The sequence below is a fragment of the Lepus europaeus genome, chromosome 2 (assembly GCF_033115175.1).
Source record: "Lepus europaeus isolate LE1 chromosome 2, mLepTim1.pri, whole genome shotgun sequence".
NCBI lineage: Eukaryota > Metazoa > Chordata > Mammalia > Lagomorpha > Leporidae > Lepus > Lepus europaeus.
Window position 1 is genome coordinate 128,637,199 of NC_084828.1, and position 21,837 is coordinate 128,659,035.

The 21,837-nt window shown below is 37.3% G+C and overlaps 1 protein-coding gene across 15 annotated transcripts in view; it reads right to left on the reverse strand.

Annotated features, from left to right (window-relative positions):
* MBNL1 (muscleblind like splicing regulator 1) overlaps window positions 1-21,837 on the reverse strand; it is a 184,641-nt gene that overhangs the window by 9,934 nt on the left and 152,870 nt on the right. For 10 of the 15 annotated variants that reach the window (XM_062212956.1, XM_062212939.1, XM_062212964.1 and 7 more), the window contains 4 exons: window positions 18,817-19,017; window positions 9,508-9,765; window positions 8,277-8,330; window positions 7,268-7,421 (listed from right to left, as the gene is read on the reverse strand). In XM_062212956.1, the coding sequence (XP_062068940.1) occupies window positions 7,268-7,421; window positions 8,277-8,330; window positions 9,508-9,765; window positions 18,817-19,017 (667 nt within the window). The remainder of the gene's footprint in view (window positions 1-7,267; window positions 7,422-8,276; window positions 8,331-9,507; window positions 9,766-18,816; window positions 19,018-21,837) is intronic. The other 5 variants (XM_062212983.1, XM_062212931.1, XM_062212946.1 and 2 more) reach the window with 2 other exon arrangements.

Genomic DNA, 21,837 nt, shown 5'->3' on the forward strand with positions numbered 1-21,837 from the left:
GATTTTCATTGCTGGTTTAGACCCTCAAGATTTCTTGGAGTACCGAATGTTCTACAAAATTTCACACAAGAAACTGCTAATTAGACTTCAATAAAAAAAACCCTGAGTGGGAGATGATAAAGATACATACATCACATATGGGGTGTTACCACTGCTGTTCATAATTGTTTGACCATAATAAGTGAAAATGAAGATTACATGTATAGTCCCTTTTCTCTGTGGTATACAACATTGAAAATCTGATCAATTTTATCAAGTATAGGGCACTTTCTAATATGGGGACCTACTGTTCTTTCTATGAGATCATTTTAGATTTCTAGGTTTTAAAATATCAAATTATTTTATATTTATATTTAAATTTTGGCACATCCTATTTAAATACTAGTAGCATCTGGGGTGAACATTTGTTAGAAAAATGTCTGCCAATTGAATCTTTTCAGAGAGGGCCTTACAAAACAAAGCTGCCATTGAGACACTGAAATGAAACACACATTACTTAACTGGCATCCTTGAAACAGCTGCAATTAGTCTGTTATCACAATTAGACTGTGGGCACACAAACCAGCAATTAAACTCAGTAATGGATACAGGGGAAGATCCTTTCAGGTGGAGTAGTATTATATTAACAGATATTATTTAAGATACTATAGGATTTTTGTCTTTGCCATTACTGCTACTACTAATGAGCAAAAGACTTGAGAAAGAAAACAATAGAAACAAGATGTTAATCTGAGACAGTCAAGCAAGCAAACTTTTAATTCTGGATTTAGATCTTGTGAAATCTTTCCCCTCTAATGGTGGGGCCAGAAATTTGGAAAAGAACAGATGAATGAAAAAGAGCACAAGGTATATAAGGAATATTAAAAGCTGATTTAAATATTGTAGAGGTTATATTTTTAAATATATCATTTATTATGTTGCAATTTGCCTACTGTATTTCATCTCATGCATAAATAAGGCTGCACATGTTGAACATGAGTTAGCCATATACCATCTCTCTAAAACCCTAAAGCTTTTATTATTTGAATTTTAGTTTGAATTATTATCTGTTTTACCATTATCACCAATGCACACAGTTTTGAGAGGGATTTGCAACAAATAAACATAAGGCAGCAATGGAAATACTAGCCAGGGTGCAATAATTCACAAATATGAAGACATAATGCTGTAGGACCCACTTACCAAAAACAAAAATCACTTTTGAAATGACCATAATATCCATTTTACTTCAAATGGGTTGATTTACTAATAACAATGCACAAATAGCCAATTTGAATTTTTTCATCAATTTTCAGCACAAGGCAGAATTTAAGTAAATGCATCTGTCAATTTCCAATTACCCCTACAAATATATTTGCAAAGCAGAATGATGTGTTTCTGAGGAATGTGTTATTTAATTATATGACTTTTTAAATTAAATTTCTAATTTATCTGTATGCAAATACAGGAAAATGAACTGGCATGGCAATTTGCAAATGAAATGTATGCATAATTAAAACTACTTTAAGGAGAAAGGATAGATGTAGAAGAATAAGAATTATAGTGGAGATTTGGTTGGGAGTTGGAATCTTGCTAACTCAGGCTTTTAAATTTATTGTGATAAGAAATATAAAGCTGATTTAAAATGTTCTAAAATCATACATCATTTTAAGACTAAAATTTCAAAAGCAGTTTAATTATTCAAAATTGGTACTTTATTTTTATAACTTTGTTAATAATAATTATATTTCTATTTATCAATTACAATAAAAGTGACAAGCTAGAAATCTTTGGTTTCTTTCTTTAAAAACAACCCTATTCCTCTGCCTATTACCAACCACCATCACCTATGACAGTTTCCAGGTCTTATGTTTCCTGATTTCGCATAGAGTTATGAAACAGGCCAAGGCAAGAGTGTCAGTTGTTTACAGCAAACTTAGTTTTAGATTTTTTCAAATCAGAAGTCAACACTGCTTGAGGAAAGCATGTTAGGGAGAGAGGAGAGGTGTACTTCTGCAGATGGCAGAGACAAAAATGATGTTGGAAAGCCCAAGAAGATTTCCTCCAGTCTGAAGCAGTGGGCAGTCTGCCAGATCGCAGCTAGCTAAGCATGCAGCCTGTTCTTTCAGGACAACCTTGCAAAAGGCAGGTGCTCAAGGGGCATGGGCTACATGTAAGCTTATGATAAGACAAGGCAAGCATAGAACCTCATGGAGTGTGTGTCTTCAAGAGTTCCTGTCACGCATGGAGATTGATCATATCATTAGTGAGCAATGGTGGCTGAAGAATGGAGAATGAGAGTTCCATTTCAGAATACCAGACTGTACAGGAACTCACTTCAAGGGAGGGTTTGGGAAGGGAGATGAGATGGGAGAATGGGATCCTGGATTCCCAGTAATACCTGTTATTTCTATCCAACCCATTGAGATTAGAGTTAAGAGTTGGACTTTAGTTAAATTTAGTGGGAGAAGTGATGTAAATAAAGGTGTTATGTCTTTCCCTGATTTCAGGGGTGGAATTCATACATGCAATTTAAACAGACCCTAGAATAGGTAAAATCTGCATGAATAACAAGTTAGTCCTCAAATGAAAGTTAAAAAAAAATACATGTAGCATATGGCTAAAATTGAAACAAACTTCACTGAGATCTTAATCTAACACTTCTGTTTTGCTTTAAATGAGACTAAGGCTGTAAAACATTAGGCATGGAGACAGTTCATCATTAAGGGCTGAGTTTCATTCTCCCACACATCTTTTAGGTCTTTGTGTAATGAGCTGATAGATACTGAGAGACTAATCCAAGTCCATTTGACCTAAATTGAAGTTCTGTCTATACCTTACAAGCTATGTAATTTGCAGGAAAAAAAAAATCACTGGACCTCTGCCCGCATGCAATATACTCATTGTTAAAATGAGAATACTAATGCTAATTTTTGGGGGTTGTTTTGAGAAAAAAATGACATTTTGTAAATTATCCAGCATACCATGGCACATGGCAAACACTCAAAAACACTCTTAGACAAACAAATATTTTTAGATACTAGATTTTGCCCTTGGGCCATGAATTTGAGGACTGTTAAATTAAATATTAGTATATTATGGACATGCAATCAATGTATGTTGAGTAAGTGAATGAATGGACTGAGAACAAGGAAGGACAGAGGATGGGAAAGAAGGGAGAAGAGGAACAAAGGACAAAGAAAGTGAAAAAGAAAGGAAGCTAATGGTAGAATGAAGATGGAAGGATGGATACATGGAAAATGGTTAGATGAGTAGCTGCCACATAAAGTCCAATTCTGTTCTTATGTTATATCATGTATTACTTTTTCTTAACGAGTAGGCTGTGTTGCAACTGAGCCCTGATCTTCTGTCAGTAACTTAGTCTGTATACATAGGTACCTGTTCTAAGGAATTAGCCAACCATGTTTTAGGGTAATTTGAATGAAATAGGACTACGTATCTCTTTAGTTATCATTGAAGCAAGAGACTTCAATACTCTAAACATTTGAGCTGTAAAAAATAAATGACTACCATTTCTTTGCATTCCCAATAAAGCCTTCAGAGTATATCTCCCAAATTATATACTGAAGTCAGATGGGATGCTTTGATCATATAGTTCTTCTGTATTATTTGTCTGTGGAATAACCTAGACTTTGGAAAATAAACTATATTTTCTCTGTATTATACAACAGGCTACATATGAGATTGTGATAAGATATATTTTCTTTGGTTTTCAAGTTGTGATTTTTAAGAGAGTGAATTAATGAAAAATTTTAAAATTGGGAGATTTCAACAATAAACATACAAATGCCCAGAATATCTATTAAAAATATATCTACAACACTGTATATCAGGATTAGTGTGTCAGATTGTACAGCTTTTTACAACCAGCCCTAGAAGGCACAGACACAGCCAATCTTCATTCACATAGACTGTACTGTAAATGGAGGTACAACAGATCTGCCAGGCAGATCTTTCTTTGAAGCAAAAAAAAAAAAAAAAAAAAAAAAAAACCTGAAAAACCTGCATTTGAACACTGACCATCCTCTTTAGACTAGGCCTGTGCTCCTCAGTGCCTCCTAGACCTCAAGCTCCCAGTTTATTTCTTGCTTTGTTTGTTTGTTCCTGGACTGGCCCTTGAGGCCTCCAATTTACATTCCCTGCAAGACTTTTTCCTTTCTGACTGACAAAATGGTTTGGCAGAAGTAAACATGGACTATCGATATTAAACTTTTCATGTCTACGCGGCTAATTATTGTGCATATACATGCCTATCATCTAATAATGAAAATATTTTTAAAGAATCAATTGGGCAATACCTACTTTTTCTTGTGTGACTAATAAAAGTCAAAATGCAGCTTCAGCTTTTTAATAATATGCTGTGGCATAGTAGTCAAAGCACACCCAAATGGGTACCAATTTGATTCCGGCTGCTTCACTTGCAATCCAGCTCCCTGCTAATACACCTGGGAAAGCAGCAAAGATGGCCAAAATGCTTGAGCCCTGCCACCCATGTAGGAGACCTGGAAGAGGCTCTTGGCTCCTGGCTTCAGTTTGTCCCAGCTCTGGCAGATGAGGCCAGTGAACAAGTGGACAAAAGATCTCTCTATATCTCTCCCTCTCTCTGCAACTCCGCCTTTCAAGTAAATAAATAAATCTTAAAAAAAAAAAAAATGAGTTGCAGGTAAATGTTATTTTATATTAACTACTGGAATAATTTCATGTCATATCAATTACAAGTATCAAGAATAGAATATCTCTGATCCAAAATGCACTATAAAAGAAAAATTCAGGGGCCTGCAGCGTGGTTCACTTGGTTAATTCTCTGCCTGCGGTGCCAGCATCCCATATGGGTGCCGGGTTCTAGTCCTGGTTGCTCCTCTTCCAGTCCAGCTCTCTGCTGTGGCCCGGGAGGGCAGTGGAGGATGGCCCAGGTGCTTGGGCTCCTGAACCCGCATGGGAGACCAGGAAGAAGCACCTGGCTCCTGGCTTTGGATCAGCGCAGTTTTGGCCGTAGTGGCCATTTGGGGGGTGAACCAATGGAAGGAAGACCTCTCTCTCACTATCTATATCTCTACCTGTCAAATAAATAAATAAATAATTTTTAAAAATTAAAAAAAAGAAAAATTCAAATATATCAAAATTTTGAGCATACTTCAAGATATTGGAGCATACTGTATTTAAATGAGTAATGCTCAACTTTTCAAGAATGCAGAGACCAATATAATTATGATTTATGAATGTGTTTATGTTATTATGAATGTGTTTTAACTAATTTGACCCTCACCTAGCATCTTTTGCCCTGTCTACTGACTAAAGCCATTTTGAGGAGATACTAGTATCATAAATGAGGATCATACAGATCATGCAGTCAATGGTTATGCTTAAAAATATATTCACATGAATGTTACTGGAGAAACTAATACAAAACTCATTTGGTAAAACATCTCAAGTTTCTTTAAGGTATAGAAAATATATTGTTTTTAGTTTCAGATTTCAAATAGAGAAAATGTTTTATTTAATAAAATAAATTTTTAAAAATTTCAGCTTCTTCAATGAGATTATGGTAGGTACCTGCAATAACTTGAAACTTTGTCTAGTGATCTACTGAATAAACAATTATTGGATTCAGCAAAAATTTAAGGACGTGGCAACTTACAGAAAAGCAGAAAGATTAATTTCTGGAAACCTCTAAAAAACTGTATATTCAAAAGAAATATAACATAGTAGAAATGTGACTTTTCCCCTCAAAATAAAGTGAATAAACTGTTTATCAAAATGATTAAATAGTCTAGTATGGACAAACTACTACTTGGTAAGATACCATCTCATGACTGGAAATGATCATTTTATCTGTGCTACCCAGGACATGGGTTAATTTACCTAGTGGAATATTCTAGTTAATTAAGATTTGATATCTAGCCTGCATCACAGTGCAGCATGCTAATAAGCTACCATCTGGGAAACTGGCATCCCAAATGAGCAACAGTTCGAGTCCCTATTGTTCCACTTTTGATCCCGCCCCCTGCTAATGTGCCTGGGAAGGCAGCAAAGATGGCAGGCAAGATGGAGTTCTCGACTCCTGGCTTTGTCCTGGCCCAGCCCTGCCATGGCAGCCATCTAGGGAGTGAGGCATCAGATGGAAGATTTTCTTTCTCCCTCTCTGTAAATCTGTATTTCAAATAAATAATTGTTTTTAAAAATCTTACTATCTATTCTACATACAGATGGACAGGTTTTAAAGATTCACTCTATAAAAAGTTGTGCTTAGCAACCAAAACTACCAAGAATATAATTTATTTTTTGGTTCATGAATCAAATATAAATTAACACATTCTGTCATAGTATTATAAACCTAGAGTACTATAAATACTCTCAATATAATAAATACTAGGAGTTGGATTTTTGATATGCCTACCTATTTATTAATCTATTAAGTTAAAAATTATTTTATTAAAGTATCTCTGAGCTCACGGTATTTTTAAAACAAAGGCTTAGATGTAAAGAAGAATGTGAGATTAGAGTTTCTCATGAATTAAATGTTATGAGTTAACTATATACTTTTGTGAAATAAATTCAGAGCAAGTAAAAAATAATAAATTTCTAGGCAATTAACTCACTTATTCATCTGTTTTTAACTTTTGTATCTGTGTAAACTGAATTTGTATATGTGACCAAATCGAAAATAAAGTGAAATCACTAAATGTGAAATTCAATAAATGTAAACATCAGTGGCATTTAGATCTATTTGAATATTAGTTTAGGAATGATAATAATTTTATATAATGTTCTGATTAGGACTCAAGAAGAGTCCTTTTTAAGAGCTCTAGAACATAAAATCAGTTTTTTATTCTCCAGCTCAAAAACAAAGGATGAAAAACAAAAATCAAAACTGAAAGTCATTTCGTATAATTAAGATTAACTCTGCAATCATGAAGGCAAAGGGGTCTTACAGCACGAAGTGTCATAAAATAGCTTGACAGACATATAACAGTGTTGAGGAAAGAGAAAAAAAAAAGAGAAGAGAACTGCATTTCAATTCCAAATTACACAAATGCAAATAAATATGTAAAACACAATTGATCAATAAAGCACATTTCATTAAGCTAACATTCTTAAGTTTTTAGGAAAACCACATGAAATAACTCAGATACACTTCCACTGTTGAACATCTTACCTGCCACCTCATCTATCACTAGAAAGAAATCTGGGGTTTCGTTTATCTGCTCTAACAGTAGATCTCTATGTGAATCATCAGATTCATTTATTAACAAACACAACTCCTTACCTGGTGGGAGAAATGCTGTATGCTGTTGTAACTGCATGTTGGCTAGAGCCTGTTGGTATTGGAAAATACCAGTGTTAAAGACTGCGGTGGCACCGTTGGTTTTTTCAAGAGCAGGCCTCTTTGGTAATGGGGGAAGTACAGCTTGAGGAATTCCCTGTTTAGTGAATGAGTATAAAAAACAAATACCAGTAAAAAGAGAAAAGAAAAAAGAAAAATCAGTAGAAGGCTAAAATTGTTAGGAAGCATGAGCAAGCAAGCAGCAGAGCACTTAACTACCCAGGGGAGGAAAATATCCAATAAACAAAAAAGTAAAGGGAAAAAAAAGCAAGATAAAAGCTTTAAAGGAAGCATTATTTTTGTCCATAACAAAACCCCACTAGTAGGAGAGCACATGTTACAATGCGTTAAAGTGTTTTACATCCCAGAATGCTTCAGGCTTTCTGTGAGAAGCCATTGATTTGGGAAAAGAAGAAAAGCTGCACTGCGAGCTCCATGAGGATTGACAAGTATAAGCAATGTTAATTGTTAATTGTACAGAGTGACTATAACAGATCAAATAAAGACTAACCCCACTCTGCTCCTCCCTCCCCATCTACCTACACATGCAAATGTCCCAGGGCATGCAATTTTTTTCTTATATTCTAAACTATAAATATTAAAATGTAAATAACTCTACTACTAAAGCCATGCTAACCAACAGATACATAAAAATACAGTCAAAAATACACTTTAAGGTCCTTCAAATACTTCTTTAGAACATTCTACAATGTAGTTAAACTGAATGTGGGCTGCTGGGTTTTCAGAGTCTCTCATATGATATTTGTCTATGTACTTGTATTATAGTCTTTCCACTAATTCATCAGGAAACCACACTCAGTTTGTCATTGTACTTTCAAATTTATAACAGAAAAAGAAACAAATATTTTAAACTTGATATAAAAAAAAAAAAAAAAAACTTGTATCTACAATAAAGCTACATGCCAAGCTAAAAGGTGAAAGGTCATAGTACCAGGTCAAAGGTTGCCTCGAGGGGTCGCTTCAGTGATTTGACAGCCGACTGAGTCTTAATTAGCAGGCAGCGAGCACATGATGGCAATGGGCCAGTGGGGTTCAAGCGCATTAACATAAACAGCAAGCAGAGGTGCATCATGGGGGCAGCAGTGCATTTTTGGGTAGGTGAGAAAAAACAAATAAAAAAACAAATCATCGGAATGCCATATACAACGAATAACAAGACTAAGCATGCACAATAAAGGCACTATTGAGTTGTTATTGGGAGGATAACTCCTCTTTGTAGTTAATTACAAACAAGATACTCTAACAGAAAAAAAAAGAGTGAAAAGAAGAGAGGAGGAGAGAGTGTGCCTTCTGTATTTTTGCTCAAGTATCCATAAACAAACACAGAAAAGACCTCTCTCGTGATTATTTCACTGTGCAATGAAACACTACACAGTGATTTTTTAATGAATTTTTAGGGATTAATTCATATATTTATGTAAAAAAGGACAACATTAAAACAGCTAAGCAAAGAACAAAGAATGGACTCATTAAAATCAGCTATTAGATCACATTAAAATTTACCTTAACAATATAGCCTAGAATCTATTCTAAATGATGCAATTTCTGACTCTTTGAGTACTATTATATTTCTCCTTTCTATATAATGGCATAGTCAAGCTTTTCTAAGTTTACAGTAATGTTTATGCCATGATATAATTTCCATAAGTCTAGCTAGCATAGTACTCAAAATCCTGTAGCTAATTCTAGAAACAATTTTGTTGAAGCAATTCTCTTAAATAGTTCCAGATTATTTGATTGTTAAAAGCAAAGATATATGTAGAGAGGAGCCTTGATGTGAGAAAGAACACACCAGAGGGAAACAATGGCTGATTAGATGGCACACAGAAATAAGAAGACCAAAAATGGCAAAATCATTAAATTGAAAAGGAGATAGGTGGTTCTTTACAAAGCAGAAATTTCAGAAACCCTACATCCAGAATAGAACAGATTATATAAAGAGTTAGGCCAAGAGTAGGAGCAATCTGGACCATTTGAAGAGTTACCCTCACTGTTGTGAATGGTAACTTCATTATGTATTGTCTGGGATACCTGAACAAACATATCTTCAGCAAAAATTAAAAAAAAAAGAGGTTAATAAATGGATAGCTTGTAGTCAGACATAGTTGTTTACTTTGCTTTTTTTGAGTCCTAACAAGGAGAGAGCAGATGTCTCTACTCACCATGGCAGCTGCGGTGGCTGCAGCCTGTGCTGCTGCAGCCTGGTTGACCTGGTATTGGGCAGCCTTGATCTTGGCTTGCAGATGTGCAGGAGGATGAAAGTATTTGCACTTTTCCCGAGAGCATCTCCCTTTGATGTAATCCATACACACGGTGACTGTGTTGTCATTGGTGTCAATCATTGTGCTGTCAGCAGGGTGAGCAAACCGGCAATCATTTTCTCCTCTGTTGCAATTGCCACGCTGGTACTCTCGACATACCTGTGAGGTCATTAAGTGCATAGGATTCAGTCAACATGAACAAGCAGAACATCAGAGACTGGCAATACAAGGTGACAGATGAAAGAGGAAGAAATAACTGTAGTGTTAAAGAGAAAGAAAATTAAATTACAGTAACTATTATGGTAACACATTAAAATTGTACTGATATAATTACTTATTAATTACCAAGGGAAAAACAGAAACTCCAGTTAAAAATGTGGCGGATGTCACTTTAACGAAGTGATCAAAGTTACCATCACCAGTAATAAGACATAATTATATCATGTACCTATTGATATAATGCAGTGAAAAGGGCACAACAAAGGGTGAGTATTTGGCACCATGATTACGATAGTGATCGGGACACCAGCATCCCATATCAGAGTTCAACTCCTGGCTCCTTTTCTTTGGATCCAGCTTCCTGCTAACATACAGTATGGAAGGTAAGGGGTGATGGCTCAAGTACTTGGGTCTTTATCAGTGGGGATCTGGATTGACTTTCCTGATCCAGCTCCGGCTATTGTGGGAAGTTAATCAGCAGATATAAGATCCCTCTCTATCTCTGCCTCTCTGCTTTCAAACAAAATGAAGATTTTTTTAAAAGGGTATAACATCATTTTAGTTCACTTTAATTTTATTATGGTCCAAATTTATTTATGAGGAAACAGCAAATAAATTGAATAGAGAATGCTTTACAAAATAACTGACCAGAACTCTTCCAAAATGCCAAAGTTATAAAAAAAAAAAAAAAAAAAAAAACAAAACTGGACTCAGAGAAGATGCTGGCAGTGGGGCCGGCACCTTGGATCACTTGGTTAATCCTCCGCCTGCGGCACCGGCATCCCTTAAGGGTGCCGAGTTCTAGTCCCGGTTGCTCCTCTTCTAGTCCAGCTCTCTGCTGTGGCCCAGGAGGGCAGTGGAGGATGGCACAAGTGCTTGGGTTTCTGCACCCACATGGGAGACCAGAAGAAGCACCTGGCTCCTGGCTTCGGTTCGGCGCAACACCGATTGTAGCGGCCATTTAGGGGGTGAACCAATGGAAGGAAGACCTTTCTCTCTCTCTCTCTCTCTCTCTCTCTCTCACTGTCTATAACTCTACTTGTCAAATAAATTAAAAAAAAAAAAGAAAGTAATACAAAAAAAAAGAGGATGCTGGTAGGACATCTGATTAATTTCTGTAGATTGGTTATAGTAGTATAACAATGCTAATTTTCTGGTTTTAAAAGTGATACTATGGTAATTTAAAATGAAAACACTTGGTTGAGTTAAGAGAAGGCAGGAATTCTGGGTTCTATTTTGCAACTTTTGTGTAAATCTGAAATTATTTCCTAGTGAAATGCATTAAAAATTGTAGCTTTTTATTCAAATGTTTCCAGGAGTTATTTTTCTGATCATTGGAGATTCACTTGGTAGCTATATAAAGCAGATGACAAAGACTAGTTTTTGTTACTGTCTGCTTGTTTTTCATCTATTAATTTTGTCATGGGGAACCCAGGGAAAAGGTGCAAATGGATTATGTCTCATTCATCTGCTCAATTTTGACAAAGTTTCCAGTCATCTTCATTTGGGATAGTTTGACCTTCTTACCACAAGAGGGCCATCTAAAACACAGAATGTCCTTTCAATATTTTGCAGCTCCTACTTCATGCTTCAAGGAAACAGTTTTCATTTTTCAAGTATCTTTTCACAGACTGAGCAAATGCAGACACTGAGCACTTTTAATAAACAAAGAGAAGCTATACCCCTGCTGTAATTTTAAGAACAAGATGCTTTCCTGGATTTGAGAAACAAAAAATGACTGCAATTAAATCTCTTGTCCCTGTGCCCCATTACATTCATACCTACTATTAAAGTGCTTCTTAGCACATATTCTAATTGTTAACATGTTATGTGATTAAAACAACATTATAAATGACATCTTGCACTATTTGAAACCTCAAGCTCGCTAGAACTTTGTGTTCTGAACACACAAGCAATGGGCCAACTCCATTCAGCACTTCAATTTATCTAGTTTAAAAAATTTATTTAATAATTACTAAGTGCCAGTTGCTGAGACACAAATAGACTACAGTATGACTTAAGAAACTATACAAGACTCGGCCGGCACCGTGGCTCAACAAGCTAATCCTCCGCCTAGCGGTGCCGGTACACCAGGTTCTAGTCCTGGTCAGGGCACCGGATTCTGTCCCGGTTGCCCTTCTTCCAGGCCAGCTCTCTGCTATGGCCCGGGAGTACAGTGGAGGATGGCCCAAGAGCTTGGGCCCTGCACCCGCATGGGAGACCAGGAGAAGCACCTGGCTCCTGGCTTTGGATCAGCGTGGTGCGCCGGCCGTGGCGGCCATTGGAGGGTGAACCAACGGCAAAAAGGAAGACCTTTCTCTCTGTCTCTCTCTCTCTCACTGTCCACTCTGGTTGTCCAAAAAAAAAAAAAAAAAAAAAAAAAAAAAATCTGGCTAAAATAAATAGTTCTGTTACTTGATCTCAATTTTAATACTAGGTTTTATATATATTATTAAAGCAAGCAACTCTGTAGTTAATGCACTGGGATTCTGAGAAAATTAATGTCAATGCTTGGATTTATTAAAAGTTGAAGAATCATATGTGTGTTCTTCAAGGAGAAAGCTCTTTAAAATAGAATGTTTTGTATTCACCATATTTGTATAATTAACTAGCCAGTTTTGTAGTGTAACATCTAACAATAGGCATGGAGCACTAATTACAGCAATGAGGAATGAGTCTATCTTATCTTACTATTTTGGGAAATCAACTTAAAACATAATGACTAGGGGCCATCACTGTGGCATAGCAGGTAAAGCAGCTGCCATATGGGCGCCAGTTCGAGTTCTGGCTGCTCCACTTCCAATCCAGCTCTCTGCTATGGCCTGGGAAAGCAGCAGAGGATGGCCCAAGTCCTTGGGCCCCTGCACTCGCATGGGAGACCCAAAGAGGATTCTGGCTCCTGGCTTTAGATCGGCGCACCTCTGGCTGTTTCGGTCAATTGGGGAGTGAACCAGCAGATGGAAGATTTCTCTCTCTTTCTGCCTCTCCTTCTCTATTTAACTCTGACTTCCAAATAAATAACTCTCTAAAAAAAAAAAAAAAAAAAACAAAAAACAAAAAAAAAAACAAACTAATAACCAGGGTGGGTATTGGTCTAGTGGTTAAGAAACATTTCACGGGCTGGCACTGTGGCACAGGTTAATCCTCCACCTGCGGCGCAAGTGGCCTGGGAAAGCAGTAGAAGATGGCCAAAGTCCTTGGGCCCCTGCACCCACATGGGAGACCCAGAAGAAGCACCTGGCTCCTGGCTTCGGATCAGCGCAGCTCCGGCCATTGCAGCCATTTAGGGACTGAGCCAATGGAAGGAAGACCTTTCTCTCTTTCTCTCTCTCTCTCTCAGTCTGTAACTCCACCTCTCAAATAAATAAATAAAATCTAAAAATAAAATAAAATAAAACAAAACATTTGAATGCCTGCATCCCATAATGGAGTGCCTGGGTTTGAGTCCAGGTTCCATCTTGCTGTTCATGCATACCCTGAGAGGCAGCAGGTCTGATGGCTCAAGTAATTGGGCCCCTGCCACTCAGAACTCTATTGAGATCTGGCTTTCAGCTTTACCTGGCCCAATTCCGGCTGTTGCAGGCATTTGGAGAATGAACCAATGGGGTAAGATCTCCATCTGTTTATGTGTCTGTCTCTTCTCAAGTAGTAGTAGTAGTACTAGTAGTAGTAGTAGTAGTAATGATAAAACTTAATGATAAATATTAAGAAATGTATTCAAAGACATATACATGCATGCCATTCAACAGTGAGCACCTTGGAATTCATTTGTATTGAGCTTAAGCTAACAGAATGCTTTAAAAATGTAATACAGAAAAACCAACAATGTTATCAAAGTATCCAAAGCACTGTGGGTCACAGGTTTAAAATTTAATGCAAAAAAATCTGTATTTTCAATTTAAAATCTCCACATTTTAAAATTCTGTTGACTAAGAGAGATGGTCACAGCTAATTTATTGTACAATGAAATTCCTAAGACAAATATCTGATGAGGTGATTTCTGGTTTCAGTTTTTCTGGTTTCAATTTTCCAATAGTTGTGGAAATATAATCTATTTTCTCTCTTAAAACAGTGAAGAAAAATACACCTACTATAGCTACTTCATACGAATTTAGTTCACATCAAATGGGAGTTTTCTGTGAAATCTAAGAAGCAGACCCTATCATCATTGCTGAGGCAAGAGAATGCCAGCATATTTCCATGTAATATTTATATTCTTCTTCTATTTATCTATGAGTTTTCCACTCAATCTACAAAAAATCTATAAATCTATAAAATCATTTATAAGTCTATAAAAAATCAAATCTGACTACATGGAGTAACTAATATTAGAACCATTAAATCTACTACCAGGTTTTCATGTATTTCCTTCCTAAAAAAGAATGTGCACATTCAATAAGACAGGCAAGTTTGAATCAAATTCTTCAATGTCAAAATGCTCAATTCCACAGTTCCTTGTATTACCCTTTCTAAATTACTATAAAAATAGTGAAATTTTAATTTTAACTTGGATGATAAAATTAATGGAAGAACAGCAGAAGCATATTCCCAAGGAAAATATCCTTTTTTTTCCCTCAAGTTAAAATTTTTCATGTTTTATCACCTTTGTTGGAGTATCAATCTAAGCCTTAAATAGGAAAATACTATATTATCTTCTGTGATTAACTGAATAACTTTTATTGACACATTTACTCATTCATTTAACACATCACTGGGCAATGGTTATGAATTTAGGGCTATTCTCTTGCAGACATATTCTTGTGATTGATAAGCAAAAGTAAAAAGGTTTCAAAGATATTCCTCACAAAGCCTTTTACCTGGATGATGTTCAACAGCTCTCCATTGGACACTGCTGGGTACATGAGAGAATGAAAGGATTCTTGGATCCTTTTGGTATCATAAAAAAACTGCTGTGCAACTTGAAAATAAATCAATGATTTCTCTAATTACCAATTTTTCATAATGAAGCAGTGGTATCACTAAAAAAAAAACTCAATCTTTCCCAGGATGCACAGGTTTTAATAATTCCTTAAAATAATATTTAGAAGAACTGCTCCTCTTCAGAGATATCCATGAAGTCTGAATTTTGGCATTTAGAAAGCATATGGCCACAAAGTCTTTAAAAAGGTACCCAACATAGAAAAGATAATATGAACATTTTGTGTATGTGATATATTTATATATACAGATACACTACAAGAGTACTTCAAAGACTTTGTGGAAAAAAGGAAAAATGCATATTCTAGTGCAAAAAATTTTTCAAATTCATATTTGGTTTTTTCATAAATGTGTTTTTCATGAGCTTTTTGACAGACTTGTATATATGACACACATATTTTTATATATGTAATTTATAAAATTAATCTTTCAATAGCTTGTGCCTGGTATTAAAAGCAGGAAAATGATCTGTTTCTAAAGTGTTCTACTAAAGGTGACCTTAGGGATTTTCTAATGCAACCTTCTAATTTTGTATGTGAGGAATAGGAAGCCCAGAATATGAGAATCCTGATCCAAGCTTACTTACCTAATTAACAACATCCCAAGTGCTAATCCTTGCATTCCTGTTTTCCTATTAATATTTTTTAGTAGTATCATACTGGGTGCTATAAATATGTCAGTTCTTCTAAGCAATTAAAAAGAATCAGAAGACTCACAATCTATTGTATTTTAAATTTATTGCCTAACAAGTTTCAGTAAAAAAGAGATTAAGAAGCAGCAACCAGAATTGGCTAATATTTTAACTGATTTAGAAACTCTCACCTTAAAAGAAACTAAAAATTTTAAAATGTACTTCAGAATTCCAAGAGGAAAAAAACATGTATTCCAACGTTAAGCAAACATGTGGCCAATTAGTAAATAAGTGTCTGCATCACTGCTAGGTCTTTAGACTTCAATATGTGGTGCAATTAGCATGCAAGGAAAACTGGAGCTAGGACTGTGTCAAATCAGAAACACAAAGAAGATGCACCTGTGTAGCAGGTAAAGCCGCTGCCTGCAGTGCTGGCATCCCATATGGGCGCCAGTTCAAGTCCTGGCTGCTCCACTTCCGAACCAGCTCTCTTACTATGGCCTGGGAAAGCAGTAGAAGATGGCCCAGTTCCTTGAGCCCTTGCACCTGCATGAGAGACCCAGAAGACTCTCCTGGCTCCTGGCTTTGGATTGGCGCAGCTCTAGCCATTGTTGCAAGTTGGGGAGTGAACCAGCGGATGGAGGACCTCTCTCTCCCTCTCTCTCCCTCTGCCTCTCCTTCTCTTAACTCTGACTTTCAAGTAAATAAATAAATCTTTAAAAAATTTTAAAAAAATAAAGAAGATGCACTTCTCAGTGCCATTGCTGCAGTATCTGAACAGGCTGATATTGTGGCATTGGATCAGATCCTGTTAACAAGCATAAGAAAGGAAACTGCACTATCATCACACATTTAGATAAGTGGCATTTGGGTTAAAGGGACACAGCTGTTGTGGTGGCAGCCATTCACTCCGAGAACAGTAAAAGAAAATGGATACAATACATGAGGTTGTGCTTCACAAAAAACAGAAGCACAAGCAAACTACAAAGCCTTCATTTCAATTAAACATTATAAAACATACCTAATGACAGACTACCTAACATTGTGGGAGGATTAGTCTAGAAGAGTTCTGAACACTTAGCTCAGCCTTTTAAAGTCTCCATTCTTTGTTTTTTGAATATCATCTCCTATTAATAATTAATCCTTTAAAGTTCATCTCAGACTGCCTATTTGGATCCCATTAATCAATCAACAATTATGCATTAGGAACCCAGGGTTTGCTTTGGAAAGGTCAAGGGAAATAAAACTGCTTCACATGCTGAGCATCCAATAATTTAAAATATCTTAGATTTGTTAAATTTCTTCCTAATTCCTCTGTAGACAGCATCAGTTAGTTAATGAGCAAGTTCAATTGTGTAATGACAAACCATCCCAAAGTCCAGCTGTACCTCTCTAGCAGGAACAAGTTATTCCACATCTCTTTACCTCAACTGATTTTCCCATAAATTGGAGTTAATTAGTCCCCATAAGATTGCTTTGAGGAATAAATCTGTGATGTTGCACAGCTGCAAATATGCTAAAATAAAATCTGAGATCTTCTGTAGTACATGCCAAAAAGGTTACTGAGAAGTTGTGGGGCAAGTTTTAATGCAGCAGTTAAAATGTTGCTTAGGACATCTGGATCTATAATAGAGGGCCTGGGTTCGAGTCCCAGCTCTGCTTCCAATTCTTTCTTCCTGATGATTATACACCCTGAAAAGCAATAGGTCAGACTCAAGCACTTGGCTCCCTCCTATCCACACAGGAAATACTGAGTTCCAGATTCCTGGCTTTGACTAGGCTCAGCCCCATCTGTTGCTAGAATCTGGGGAGTGAACCAACAGATGGACAATCTCTATCTCTCTCTGCCTTTCAAATAAATAAAAATTAAAAATATATTGTTTCTTTTAAACTAAATTCTGGCCAAATGGAAAAATTACTGGCACCAATTATGTTCATACAATACTTACTTTGCTGCTTGCTCTGCAAGTAATACATGCAGAACTTCTCAGCACTAAGTATTGCCTTATTCTAATCAAAGAAAAGAGGAAAAGATCATTTTGTTCTCTATGTGGGTTCAATGCTAAGTTCATACCTTCAATGTACAGTGATGTTGCCCTTTTTCCCTTTAACTGTAGTTTACCTGATCCATTAATTCACAGCCATGCAGAAACTCTGAACAAATACTTCAAAATAAGATTTGTTTTTTACAAGATGTATTTATTCATTTATTTGAAAAGTGGAGTGACGAACAGACACACACACAAACATGAAGGAGAGGGAGAGGGAAAGGAGAAAGAGATCCATTTTGCATCTGTAGGTTCACCTTCCAAATGCTCTCAACAGCCAGGGCTCGGCCAGGCAAGTGAGGAGCCTGAAAATCCACACCATGTGTGCTGTAGGGACCCAAGCACTTGAGTCATTATTTGCTTCCTTCCCAGGCACATTAGCAGGAAGCTGGATCTGAAGCTGAGCAGCTGGAACCTGAACCAGACACCCAGGTAAAGCATGGGGGAGCCCCAAGCAGCCGCTTAACCTGCTGCACCACAATGCCTGCCCGCAAGATTTATAAATTTTTTTTCATGTAGCAATAGGGAAGCACATGCATCTGATCATCCATGACTATAAGACTTAGGAGTATCATGCAAATTCCCATTATAATCTTTTATAAGACACTCTGGGGCTGGCGTAGTGGGTAAAGCTGCCGCCTGTAGTGCCGGCACCCATATGGGCGCCAGTTCGAGTCCTGGCTACTCCACTTCTGATCCAGCTCTCTTCTATGGCCTGGGAAAGCAGTGGAAGATGGCCCCTGCACCCACGTGGGAGACCCAGAAGAAGCTCCGGGCTCCTGGATTTGGATCAGCGCAGTTCTGGCCAATGAGGTCAATTGGGGAGTGAACCAGCGGATGAAAGATCTCTCCCTCTCTCTGCCTCTCTTCTCTCTCTGCGTAATTCTGACTTTCAAGTAAAATAAATAAATCCTAAAAAACAAACACACTTTACAAACAAAACCACCTTGCTTTTTAGCCAAAATATTGTACATCCTTAGGAGGAAACATGCATTCTGCTAAGAGTAATTAATAGTTGTCACATCTTTACTAACAGTAACACGAACATTTAGGAAGCCCCTGCACCATGTGGCAAACAGTCTTCTAACTCTGAGTCCTGTTATTATCCCCATTTTAAATATGAAGAAATTCAGGCACAGTGACGTAACAGGTAGACTAACCTAGAGTTTAAATTTCATCTGCCATTCTACATGTGGATGTTGTGAAACACTACATTCATAAAATACAGCACACCAATCCCCTAGGAAAACATTTCAAACACTAAACCAAAATCTCTTCTTTGACTTTTTAGAATCTTTTTGGCCAAGGGAACAAACAAAAAATACACTTTGAGAATTAGAATGGAGCACAAAGAAACCAATTGATTATTCCTACCTCAAGTCTGTCTGTCCGCATTAATTTCTGTGCAGCAGCTGCAGCAGCTGCAGGTACGGGGACCCCAGGATTCCCTGTAACCAACATTGGTGCAGTCGGCAAGATCTCTGCTGGAACCAGGCTTGGGGAAACAGGTCCCAGGTAGGGATTGAAGGCTGCTGATGCATTGGTGGCTAAGCTTGGTGCAACTGAAAACATTGGCTGAAAAAGCAAAATAAAAAGCAAAATTTAATAGGCAAGTCTCAGATCAAAGTTGATATCTTATAATGTGTGTATCTATCTATCATTCATCCATCCATCACTTATTCTTCCTTCCTTCCCTCCCTTTAATCCTGGGTTTATTTACTTTTATTTAGGATATTTACTTAATAAATAGCTGTGGAATCATGTTTTTCTAAAATATTCATTTTTCAAGTTTTTCTAAAATTTTATTTGAGAGGTAGAGAGAGAGAGAGAGAGAAGGAGAAAGGGAGAGAATGAGACTCTTCCAACCACTGCTCTACTCCACAAAAGCCAAAAACGGCTGGGTTTCAGTCAAGAAAAGCCAAGAGCCCTGAGTTCTAAATCCAGGTCTCCCAAATGAGTGGAAGAGACCCAAGTACTTGAACCATTCATTATCTGTGGCCTCCCAGAGTGTGCAATTACAGGAAGCTGGACTGGAAGCAAAACCAGGCACTCTGATATGGAAGGTGGACAAACCAAGCAGATACTTACTGTTGGTCAAAAGCCTGTTCCTATTTCTAAAATATAATAGGTAAAATTTTCATTAAATCTTCCTCTGAAATTTTGAAGTGTTAGGCCTGTCATTTCTCTTTGAATAGCATATTAACTGTTCAATCAAGAAGCTTTGGTTACCTAATTTCCACATTTAATTCATAAACTTATTTATGAAATACACTTAATAACTGCTATGTCAGATGCATTTGAAAGATCTGTTTACAACTGTTAATAATTTGCAGTGTCCTATTATCTGGAGTAAATCAGAACATCCAGGGACAACAGAGTTTCATGGTTAAAGGAAACTGTAAATAAATCTCATGGGGTATATGAAAGGTGATGATGACATCATTCTTTCTTTTCTTTCTTTCTTTCTTTTTTTTTTTTTTTGACAGGCAGAATTAGTGAAAGAGAGAGACAGAGAAAAAGGTCTTCCCTCCATTGGTTCACTCCCCAAGGGCCGCCACGGCTGGAACTGTGCCAATCTGAAGCCAGGAGCCAGGTGCTTCCTCCTGGTCTCCCATGCAGGTGCAGGGCCCAAGCACTAGGGCCATCCTCCACTGCACTTCCGGGCCACAGCAGAGAGCTGGACTGGAAGAGGAGCAACCAGGACAGAATCCGGCGCCCCAACAGGGACTAGAACCTGGGGTGCCGGCACTGCAGGCGGAGGATTAGCCTAGTGAGCCACGGTGCCAGCCGACACTATTCTTTCTGAGCATATGAAGTAAAGTGTTTGGCATACTGACTTGATGCTGATTTTTCTGGAGTAATTATAAATGCTCCATCAGCCTATCACTCAACAGTGAATTCACCTGACCAAGGAGAAGTCTGAAATGTAAAGCCTGAAACAGAATGCTTCTAAAGACATGCTACATGCTTGTTCATTCAAATACATACGATAGCATTAAATAAACTGCTACAAGACAGAATTTTTGCCAAATATGATTTAAAGGATATATATAAAGATTGTCTCTACTTGCTGATATCCAAATTGCATATTATGAAATACATTTGTTCTTGGAATAGAATTAAATGTATCTGAAATCTACTTTAACAATTTGTTTTTCCAGGTTTTTTTTTTTTTTAATGCCTTTTTTTTTGGCAGGCAGGCAGAGTGGAAAGTGAGAGAGAGACAGAGAGAAAGGTCTTCCTTTTCCGTTGGTTCACCCTCCAATGGCCGCTGTGGCCGGTGCACCGCACTGATCCGAAGCCAGGAGCCAGGTGCTTATCCTGGTCTCCCATGCGGGTGCAGGGCCCAAGGACTTGGGACATTCTCCACTGCACTCCTGGCCCATAGCAGAGAGCTGGATTGGAAGAGGAGCAACCGGGACAGAATCTGGCGGAGCAACCGGGACTAGAACCCGGGGTGCCAGCGCAGCAGGCGGAGGGGTAAGCCTAGTGAGCTGCGGCGCCGGCCTGTTTTTCCAGTTTTTAAAGTATAACAGAACACACTTTCCCATCTTATCAAGACTACATTTTCAACTTCCCAATTCAACAGTATTTCAATTCTTAAAGTTCAATGCTTTGTGTGCTAATGATTATCTCTGAAATATAAAAACTCACAAACAAAATGAGTCATCTTCTATAGAAAATTTTTTTTCTTTTTTTTTTTAAAGAGGCAAGGAAGAGAATCATGGGACTTTTTTTTTTTTTTTATAATGAAAACATTCAAAAAGAGCTAATCTTCCCTCTCAGAGGAATAAGAACGTAGATGATCTAAAAGTATGCAGAATTCAAGAGAACTTTGGAGTAAAGCTTGATGCAATATAAGGTATGATATATTACCCAAAAAAATCCTATAGCACAAGTATGTGGAAAAATAGAATATAGCTTTTATCTAGTCCGTCCCTCAGTCATACTGTATTCAGAGGAATATAGTGGAATTTAAGTACTCCCTTTTTCCTAGGTCAATGGTTCTCAACTGTGGGTGATTTTCCCTTTCAGGGGACATCTGGTAATAACTAGACAGTTTTGATTGTCACAACAATGCTGAGCCAGAGATGCTACTAACTGTCCTACAAGACACATAGCAATCAATCCCTCACTGCAAAGCATTATCCAGCCCCCTCTGCCAACAGTGCCAAGGTTCAGACTGCCTGTCCTAAGGGATGTCCTTTCCTCTTCACCTCACACAGTTTGGGAATCAAATCTTTGCAGTTAGCATATACATTTTTACTAAGAAGAATGCAAAAAGCAGGATATTTAAAGCATGCTTTGATTTTTTTAGGAAGAAAAATATACCACAGATTACATTGCTATTTTTAAATTAAAAAAATGATGCCTCCAAATTGGTTTAAATGCCAC